At 43.4% G+C, this 11095-nt stretch overlaps 1 protein-coding gene across 1 annotated transcript in view; it reads right to left on the bottom strand.

Annotated features, from left to right (window-relative positions):
• Positions 1-876: 876 nt before the first annotated feature.
• Positions 877-11095, bottom strand: part of tnrc18 (trinucleotide repeat containing 18) — a 54426-nt gene continuing 44207 nt past the window's right edge. The window contains 7 exon segments of the mRNA XM_078269908.1: positions 877-3914; positions 5319-5393; positions 6518-6754; positions 6880-7243; positions 7245-8637; positions 9756-9908; positions 10640-10756. Coding sequence (XP_078126034.1) covers positions 3708-3914; positions 5319-5393; positions 6518-6754; positions 6880-7243; positions 7245-8637; positions 9756-9908; positions 10640-10756 — 2546 coding nt within the window. The 3' untranslated portion in view covers positions 877-3707.

The following is an 11095-nucleotide window of genomic DNA, read 5'->3' as shown; positions in this document are numbered from 1 at the left end:
GCTGTCTGTAAAAAACAGAAAAAAACCTTACACATACAGTATAGGGTGGCAGAATATATCTGGTTTCAGATTCATCTCTAAAATGTATTCTTTTTGCATTTTTACAAGATTAGACATGTGTACAAAGTATATTCTGATAGCTTTTTCTCCACTCGACAGTGAAGGATCATTTACAAAACTTATTTTTCTATTTATTTTCAAAATAATCTTTTTTTTCTTTAACAGGACGACAACTATACTGAAGGAACAGCAGACGAAGAACCAGCCTCCAGTCCACCTCTCTCTCTCTCTCTCTCTCTCTCTCTCTCTCTCTCTCTCTCTCTCTCTCTCTCGCTCTCTCCCATTCTCTCTTTTGCTCTCTCTCCCATTCTTCTCTCTTTCTAGCAGCTAGCTCCCAGTGCCTGTCAGCAGTATTGCTTGAGAGGCGTGGACGATTGTTCAGAGAGGGGAAGCAACAGGAAAACAAGTGACGGAAACATGCAAAACATTATTATATATATATATATATATATATATATATATATATATATATATATATATATATTAATGAAAAAAATAAATCACAGCAAAAACAAACATTTTAACAGTTTTTAAACGGTGATAAAAAGAACATATACAAAGTCAGGCTCTCAAAACATATGACACCAAATGAAAATGAAGGCAAAGTGGGCAATACGTGTTCGTGTGTGTGTGTGTGTGTGTGTGTGTGTGTGTGTTGGACCCTGTTTGAAGGCCTTAGGCTGGGCTTTGGATGGATATAGGGGGCAAATAGAGATTGGAAGGCAATAACACACCTTAAAGAGTTACAATGGTGTGTAAGTGTGTGCATGTGTGTTTGTGGTAATACCAGAGGATAAGAGTGTGATGTCTTATCAGTCTCTCTCTCTCCCTCACACACACACACACACACACACACACACACACACACACACACACACACACAGAGACACAGACACACAGACACACAGACACACACACACAGAGAGACAAAAAGTGCTTTAGCAGCTCCAGGGGTAAACAAACATTCATAACGGGCACGTGAACTTGTTCACTCTGCAAACACCGGTACGACCTGTGTACCCATTACGCTTCCCCGGCTGAGATACCAGCCGAGGAGATCCGTTTTGGCCGACTGTCACTCAAAACATTTGAACTTTTGTCAGCAGAAATGGGAGTCTCAGCCTGAAGGGACAGCTGGGGCTTTAGCAGATAAGATATTCTGACATCAATCGATCGAGTAATCTCAGAAAACAGCACATATAGTCACTTGGTACCGGTTTAAACCACTAGCAGCACATTATCAAACTTTTCATTTTACCTCTCCCGTACTGAAATGCCACTATACTGGCAGACGTCTTTTGTCATTTTAATCGGGAATATGTCACATTAACAACATTAACACTTTGGGCTGTCCTCGAGACGTCACGCAGCCATCTCAGAGCGAGTACAAATATGATATAGCCTATAATAAAATCAGACATAACCAAAAGATCTCAAAAGAGTAGAAAATATTAAACCTATTGAATATCAACAAGACAATCTTCAATCTCTGCAGCAAAGCAGACAGAGGGCAACGTGGTAAGAAACATACAAGAAAATGAACATGATAATCACAGATATATACTACATATACAGTATACTATATACTGTATATAGATACAGATAGATCTGATACAAACTCTATACACAATAGTGTAACAAAGTGGACTAAAAGCTCAGGAACGGAGGGTTGTTTAAACTTGAAATCACAAAGAAGAAAGGCATTACTGGGGAAAACACCAATCTGATTACTTTGATGATGGTGGGAGCAAGGGGCGGGACCTAAACAAGATTTGGCGAATCATTATCATAAGGCCTGGGAGAGTAAGGCCGCCCAAACGCTCACAACCCTGAGCACGACATTCAACAGTCTCACACAGTTTAACTAGGCACGTGGAGAAAAAAAAATCAGCTAATAAGCAGCTATGAGAGACGAAAAGAAGAACGTGTGTAAGTTTATCTGTGTCTAAGGGCGAAGGGGCCACACCGGCATACAGAGAAGAGGCAGATGGGGGGGGGGGGGTAGGTAAATACTCTAGGAAGACATACAAGACTCCCAGTCAGAGTCTCCTCTGCATCGGAGCTCATTCAAAGTGCACTCAACGTCAAAGATGATTGCTTGGAGGGGCTGATCAAATGGGGTAAGATAGATGTCCATAAAACAGCAGAAGCAAAAATAAAAAAATAAATCTAACACAGGACATTTAGAGGTTGAAAACAATGCAGCCAAGACGAATGAACAAAGCAAATCTGTGGAAGATATTGTCAAAATTAAATTATGTTCACGATGTAATCAGTGCATAGACCTTTATGCATCTTCGACTGACTGCAATGTTTACAACCCTGAAAACACCTTAAAAAAAAGGACAAATCCACCCTTTAGGACCCCAACACTGTCAACACATCAACTTGTTCAGTGCATTCACGGAGTCACTTTGTGATCAAGTGTTGTAGTTTACTTTTCTTGGTTACCCATTTTTGTCCTACGTTTCCCAGTATGCTTTTCAACATCCACCAGTCATTAAATATTGTTGCTATGCTGCGTCTCTATTGAGGCTTCTGTCAGGTAGAGAAACTGGTGTCTCTACATCCTCTAGGGATCCTCTTTCGCACTGCGTTGTTGCTCAACCTCAGTGCAAAAATGGGCAAGCGACTACATAAAAGATGCATCAACATCAGCTGCTTTCATAGTGTTTACGTGTTCTCTGGGTGGATTTTTCCTTTAAGATAAGAACTCAAAGATGAAAATGGGAAGTACTTTTAATAGTACAAGATTCCTTCCTCTCTCTTTAAGCCTGAGTCTCTGAGGGAGTTTTAGTAGCACGCGGGACAGTTTGCCTGCCCGTATTAGGATTGTCACGGTGAATCAAAGGGGTTAAATTAAAGGAGGATAGACTTTAAGTGTTTTTAATTTATTTAAGTGCTCTCTGTTGGGACTGTGCGTCTCTTTCTCTGTCTGTCGCTCCTGCTGTTCTGTAGATACATTTATATGACTGTAACATGACCTGTAACATCACCACTGCAACATCATAATCACAACGTCACATCACCGCCGCCTGCGTCCGTCCATCCGTCCGTCCTGCCAGTGCAGAGGGAAGACGGACGGACGGACACGGTCCTCTCTCCTGTATCATCATTCACAGTTCATTAAAGCTTCTCGACTGTTTACCTCTTTAGAAAAAAGTACTCTGACATAAATCTATTACATGAAAATAAAACACTCATATTTTCCTCTATATAACTGTGTGTGTGTATTACATGGAGGGGAGTATTTACATGTCTGTGCATGTGTGTGTGTGTGTGTGTGTGTGTGTTTCTGCAGATATTTACATGTAAAAGGGGACTGAAGTGCTTGTGTGTGTTCAGAAGCTTTCCCATGAACACGAACAAGTAAAATAGTTTGATGGAGTCTGTGTGTGCAAAGGTTTTTCAGGAGACTTGTTCCATGTAATACTGTCTATAGTGTCTCCTGTCTCTGTAGTGGAAGCTGCTCGAGACAGTCAGTCTGAAGTGTACTATTGTGTCGGAGCGGTTGAGTTCATTGAAAGATCCATCATGAAGCTCAGTGATTAGACTTGGAAAAGACCAGTCGGTGTTTGACTCAGCGGTGAGTCGGGGCCGTGATCTGGTTTCAGCAACTCGTAGTGAGTTTTTTGTTGTGTGTTTGTTCAGCAGATGACTGGGACTCCGTCGGTGTTGAAGATCATGCCGGTGGTGGGTTCATAGGTGCCAGCCAGGTAGTAGAGGTCCTCGCTGTCGGCGTAGCGACGCGTGTGGGTCATCTGCTCGTACTCCTCCACGCTGACCACCAGGCACTTGTGACTGACCGTCTGCACGTCGTTCTCGTCGCTGTGAGACGACTGGTAGAGGGCGCGCTGCGACACAAGACAGAGGTTTTTAATGCTAAATCTAGTGTATATTAGGGCTGCTCGATTATGGAAAAATATCATAATCGCGATTATTTAACACGATTACTCATGGTCTTTTGGAAAGATGTTGCATGTATTGAACTTAAAAAACAACAATGAAACAAGTCAACAGCGAAAACACCTTGAACTGTGGAATTTCCCTTCGTACTCTTACCCGTTTGAACATTTGTCCTCTCCATTCAGAACACAAGACAAAATAGGAGTTTACTAATGTGCAAAATAATCTACATTTTTCTGAACATTAGGAGCCGAAATCGCAATTGTGATTAAAATTTCGACTAAGTGCACAGCCCTACTATGTAGGCTGAGGATGAAAGTCTCTACCCAACTAGACAACTGACTGCATTCACCTGTCGTCTGTGAAGCCCCAAAAAAGAGAGTAAAAGAAATATAAAGCTTTATGTTTTTTCTTTCACCTCCAACAGTTGGTTAGGAAAAACATTTCTTTCTTCTTGACCCACAACCACTTGATAAAATAAATCAAAACATCAGTGATGAGAGGACAGTGTGACTAATTTAGACAACTGGTGTTTTCATTTCGTCGTCTCAGTACCTCTCCCTGAATCTAATGGCGTTTTTCAACTCGCCTTTTTTGGTTTTCCGTTATGATAAAAAGTCCCTGGTACCTGCTAACAAGTACTTTTTTTAGTATCAGCTCCGTCGAGGTTCCAAGCGAGCTGGCGATACCAGAAGGTGACGTGAAAACCTGCAGACTACTGATTGGTCGGAGAGAATCGTCACTAATCACTGCGTCGTCATTGCTAGCGACAGACGGGGGGGTGTCCTAAAAACCCGTCATTTTTAAATAGTTCAGCCAGTGGTGTTTTTTTTTTGCTGCCTCCAGCTTCTTTTGAAAGAAAAATGTTCTTCTGGCAAACAGCCACATGCCGAGAGTCAAAAACAACACACCTTCGACGTTCTGTGTGTGTGTGTAATACAAGCATGAGGCTTGGTGTGTTTAGCTACCGGTGATAATAATTAAGCCAACATTAGCTAGCCACACAGTCCTCATGAAAATTGGGAATGTGGTGAGAAAAATGTTGCTTGGGGAAAGTAGAAGAAAATAGATAAAATTAAAAAAAAAATTTTACCAACTTATTGGTATAAAGCTTGCTATGTTCTTCTATTTTTTATTATTTAACTAATAGCATTGTTTATTGATAATTCAGTTAAGTGGTTTTTTTTTAACTTTTATTGATAGCCTTTAATTACATTTATGCAGTTTTGGGGCTCCATATTGTCCAAGCATCCCTTTAGTCTGATTTATGTTTATAATATAATCAATAGGGGATTTGAAGCCTGAAGACCAGAGTTGAAAAACACAAGTTAAATGCTTCATTTCTTTCTCACCTCCATGAAGTCTTTCCTCTGGATAGAAGAGTGCAGAGCTGCTGGTAAAGACTGACCACACATCTGGTCCCAGTTCTGGAGAGGACAGGAGTCTTAGCACAAAACTTCAAACTAATCACACATAATGATGTATTCAGACTGACGTGCGTTAATTTTACTTAAAGCGCTCATATTATGCTCATTTTTAGGTTCATAATTGTATTAAGAGGTTATATCAGAATAGGTTTACATGGTTTAATATTTTTGTTGTACTGCACATTGCTGCAGCTCCTCTTTTCACCCTGTGTGTTGAGCTCTCTGTTTTAGCTACAGAGTGAGGCATCTCACTTCTGTACCATCTTTGTTGGGAGTCGCACATGCTTAGTACCTAGGTAAGGACTACTAGCCAGTTAGAAGCAGAGTATGAGGGCGTGCCCTGACAGTAGCTAGGTAAGGACTACTAGCCAGTCAGAAGCAGAGAATGAGGGCGTGCCCTGACAGTAGCTAGGTAAGGACTACTAGCCAGTCAGAAGCAGAGAATGAGGGCGTGCCACGCTAGCAGCTAGGCGAGCATTATAACGTGTGTTACAATGTTTGTCTCTGAAGTAAAGGCTGGACTACAATAGAGCTGTTTGGAGCAGTTTGTGAACAGTGTTTTCTGTTGGAGATGGCAAGTCCCTTTGGGGTGGACGTTGGGCTTTTTCACTTTGGAAGCCTATTACATAAAAATATATATAACACAATAAAGGAAAGGAAAAATGCAAAAAAGCATAGTATGAGCACTTTAACAGCTATGAATGAATCAGGCTAAAAAAGTCCTGATGAACTTTTTATGATTATCTCATGACCTTTTAATGATACAGTAGCATGATGTATTACAATGAGGAAATAAGAGAGACAAATGAAGGCGGAAGGTTCTATTATGAGATTAAACTAAATAATTCTCCTTTCATGAATTACAATTACCTGAAATGAAATAGGTGTCAAAACACTCTCACATGTGAATAGGACCTTTTGTTAGTCAGACTACATTTTTTTCAAGAGACAAAATTATCTTTTACTGAGTGACAAATCACAATTCTCAGATAGTGATTTATCAAGTTTTGTGGCTTAACAATTACAACGAATGTTTAAGGAGCGCCAGTCCTGCTTGAGGGGGCAGATTCACTTTAACCAGTAAAAGTCAGTAAAACCTTTTTTTCAAAACGCCAGGCTCCTACCTTCTTGTCGGTAAGTTTCTTGCCGGGGTTTGTCTCCTCTGGATGATAGAACCAGTTGACCCTGACCACCATGTTGCTGCCCCACGACTCCCACATGCTCTGGATGCGGCCGATGAAGGGCAAGTTGGGCCGACCGGCGGACAGGAACACAGCGCAGTCACCGATGCGGATCATCTCTCGGCCACGCACGATAGCCTTATAGAAGAGCTTCTTGGCCTTGCCCTTCATACCACGTCTCTGGGATGGGGGAGGGGGAGGCAGAGGAGGACAGACTGGTCACAGAATGAAAGGAGGAACATTTGGACGAATACAGTAGGTGTTTTTCAAAATTTCACCATGAGTGAGCTTTTTTTTCTCCTCACCTGAGTGGGTTTTCCAAACCACTTCCAGAGCTGTCTGGCTGGAAGGAAAGCAGATATTTTGGGCCTGTTCTCCACACTGGGAAGCCTCTGACGTTTAGCCAGCTCTTTGGTCGTGGGGAGGTGGACCCCCTCTCTCCGCTTCGGTCTCCCCACCTTCCCCTCTCCTCCGCTGGGCTTTGGTTTCGGAGGACGGCCCCTTTGCCCGGAGCCCTTCCCCGTGGCGGGTTTAGCGGGAGCAGACGGAGTCGGAGAGGTTGAAGGAGAGGAAGATGGTGAGAGAGGAGACAGCTCTTCTTCTTCTTCTTCTTCCACTTTTACTTCCACCTCATTCTTCCCCTCTTCCTCCTCTCCTTCTTCTTTTTTTTTCTTCTTTGGGTTTGTCCTGTACTGGAGGTGGGGTGACGGGGCCTTGTGGAGAAGTAGGGGTCCTCTCTTCATCTGAGCTGCAGGAAGAGTCATCAGTGGACGAAGAGGACGACGAAGAGGACGAGGATGAAGAAGACGAGGAGGAACCAGAGCAGGATGAAGAGGAGGACGAGCAACTTGAGGTGCATTTCTTCTTTTTCTTCATCTTCCCTTTCTCCCGTTCTTCCTCCGACTCTGAGCTGCTGCTACTCTGAGATTCCTCTTTCATCTTCCTCTCCTCTCTTTTCTCCACCTCCTTCCTCTCCTCTCTTTTACCTTTCTCCTCTCTTGTGTCCATCTCCTGTCCTCTGGCAGCACTGCCGCGACCTTCTGCCTTCTCCTTAGCCAGCATCGGTGCTTTGTAGGCGGAGTCTTTCTCGGGAAGGCCGGACTCTCTATCCAGAGCTCTCAGCGGTTTAGCCTTTAGCAGTTTCTGATTGGCTGTGGCTGTGGTGATGGGGGTGTGATCTCCTCTGACGCCCCGACCCTCTAGCAACATCAGAGCCTTGGTCTTCTTGGTCTTGGGGGAGGTGACTCCTTCATGGTCGAGCTTCACGAGGGGCTCTGCAGACAGGGGCTTGCGTCTCACCACAGAGCCCACGTCACTTTGCCCCGGGCTAGGCTTGGGCCTGGAGACGGTGCTGGGTCTGGAGGAAAGCTGGTCAGACGGCATCTTCAGTTTGGGTCTAGGGGCAGATGATGATGACAATGAAGATGAGGAAGGTCTGGAAGTCAGCGAAGAGCCGGGTTTGCCCGTTGACAGCCTGGAGATGGGGCTGGGGATGAGTCCAGCAGTGTGGCTGGGTCTGTGATGCTCTGAGGAGGGTTTGGTTTTGGATGAGGAGGCAGAGGTTGGTCTGGGTGTGGACGAAGCACTTGGCTTGGATGCAGCGGATGATGTTGCCATATTGGGTCTGGACATTGGTCTGTTGGTGGTGGGACTGACACTGCTGCTAATCTCTCGGTCTCTGCGCTGGTTGTTGTATGAGCTGAGGTTGGGCTCGCTGTACAGATCCACAGTCAGGACTTTTCCATAGGTGGAGGGGTAGAGGGAGGGAGGGAGAGCGCGGGCGGGTTTAGGAGCAGGAGGCTGGCCTGAGCTGGCCTTCCTGGGGATTGGGTTGGGAAGCGTAGGGCTACTTGCGGGAGACGTGGCGGAGCTCTTGCGGCCTGGTTTGGCCTGGGTTCCCATTGTTGGCCGGGAAGCAGGCCGGGGCTTCTCCTGAGCTGCCTTCTGGACAGAGGAGGTCCTGTCCTGGGAAGGCTTGGCTGGAGCCGGGGGTCTCTCTGCAGGCTGGGTGGAGGAGGATGGAAGATCAGGTTTCTCTCGGCCATCTGGGTTCATAGAGGTCTCTGAAAAATAAGGAAGGAAAAACAACAAAAAGGTTCAAGAATTATTAATTTTTTTTTTTTTTACAAGTGTAAATGGGTTTACATTGGAGACGCTGACGCTTTCATTGTGTGGCTTCATGCTTTTTGTGGTCTGCAGCCTAATATGCTGAGAACAGCATACAAATGGGCAAATGAAACAATTCTAAAATGAAAACATTGCCTTTTCAGAACTGCTTACCTAGTAGAACCAAGGCCAGCGTCAGCAAACACATGCAACGTGCCATTTATTACAGCTAGAGCAACCGACTCTGAGCTTTAACAGAACAACCACGAAGCTGCAAATTTATTAAAAGTGATATCAGAGACAGCCATGGTCAAACATGAGATGTTGGATGAAAGATCTTTCTGAGCTTTGAACTATTTTTGTTGGGCCTCTTGTTTTAAAAAGATTAATCAAAAGACAAAGATGACAAAAGCCTTTTTGATGTAACCTCTTTAATGGTCTAATGATAAATATGTTAAAATAAGAAACAAACTGCATCTAACTCATTTCTATTATTACTGCCAATAATCAACATAAATGAAGTCCATTTCCAACTGTCTCAAATGGATAATTAAGTAACTCAGGAGAGAAACACGCTGCTCTTCAATGATGAGCACAAATAACGTGAAATCCATTTCTTATTTTATGATGTCATGCCGACACATCTGGCTCCAGTATGTGAGGAGATTTCCTTTACTGGTCCCATGGAATTACTCAAAGAAGAAAAAAGGCAGCATTCAACTCAATGACAAATGTGATGGCAGTACTTAATGTACAGTGCCCTAGTTATATCTTATTTTTACCTCCCATGGGACACGTAACCTTTTCTTTCTGAGAAATTTCAATCATTTCTGTGAGAATCATTGTGTCTGCCAGCGTTTTCACTGATACATTAGAGTTAAGTAAAATTAGACTCAGAGGATATTATCTTTTAGTAGGATAAGAAGGGGGGTTGGTAATAACGACCATTGGTGGAATAACAATAATGAAGATACTAAAAGTCAAGCTTACAGCCCCAATGAACCATACAAAAAACAAAGACTTTTATTATTGAATCCATCCATCAGTTCCTGAGGAAGCGGTTAAATGATCTCACCTGGTTTGGGTTTGGGTTTGCGACCAGGTTTTCCTTTGATCTTGGGAGCGGTCTCCTCTGGCTTTGTTCCCGCGTCTTTGCCCTCTTTGCTGCATTTGCGGACTCGCCTCCTGGAGCAGCTGGCTACGAGCAGCGCAGGGGACGGCTCAGCACCTGGACAGAAGCAGAGAGCCAGCAGGTTTTAGGGTCTACCTGAAATATGTGACCTATATGCTCCTCATGCTTTCATCATAACTGCGGGGAATTATAGCTATTCAGGTTTCTTAACAAGAAAAAACTACAACATCCAAATAGAGGCATGCTGTTGTCTGTTTCATGCAAACCTCTCATTGAGCCAATCATCAGCTATTTTTAACAACATTGTGTCTTTTTTAATATGTGTTCACTCTGCAGTGTTCACTCCCTCCTAAAACATCAACATGTTGGAAGCACCCTGTCTGCAAGAAGGAAAATATTTACACCAGCTTCTGATGTGCAGATATCAAAAAAAGTGCCCACAGGGATAAACACTGTAATGTTACATGGTGTTTTGAGCGCCATGCTCAATTAATATTTTCATTTTTTGTAAGCAAAGTGTTTCATGTTGTCTCTTCCCGGTATTTGATGTGGACACTCATCAGGCCGAACCAGGCTTTGGAAAAAAAACATCAAATAACTACTTTATATATGGATAAATATTTATTTTAAAAGAGTAGCAATATACCGGAATAGCTCTAAGTTAGCAGCACTCTACTGGGAAAATACCATCAACATACAGTACATGCACCACGCATTCATGCAAATGCAGACAGGCGTGATCCTAGGCCCACACATGCACACACGCACATGTAGGCACGCTATCTATGACTGTGTGTGTGTGTGTGTGTGTGTGTGTGTGTTCTCACAGTGGATCTTGTAGTCTGGCGGCAGCAGTCTAATGTGGGAGAGGGGGATGCGGCCTGTGTCGCCATCGTCAAACTCCACGGTGATAAGATCATCATTCTCGTCAATATCTGAACTTCCTGTTTAGGGGAGGAAAAAGAAAGCAGAGAACATTTCATTTTGACACTTTTTAGAGATTAAAAACCTGTTTTAACGCAGGCGTTTTTGTATAACTGTGTGACACCCAGTCACTCAAGCAGTATTGCTTCTTAGTGTTTAATTGCAGTAAAGCTCACTGAATGGTAAGTGTTCAATAAGAACAGAACGCAGACCAGCTATGTTCCCATTACCATCCGCTCTTCAAAGTAATAAACTCTGCTGCATTAAACTCTGTAAATATGTTTTATATTTGTTAGTGCTGCCAGCTACAATTAAATCGTCCATGTAAGTGGATTATGAATCCTATCATGTAAGTGGTG

This window comes from Sander vitreus, chromosome 15, assembly GCF_031162955.1.
Source record: "Sander vitreus isolate 19-12246 chromosome 15, sanVit1, whole genome shotgun sequence".
Classification (NCBI taxonomy): domain Eukaryota; kingdom Metazoa; phylum Chordata; class Actinopteri; order Perciformes; family Percidae; genus Sander; species Sander vitreus.
The sequence above is the reverse complement of the archived record's forward strand: the minus strand, read 5'-3'. Positions and strand labels throughout refer to the sequence as shown.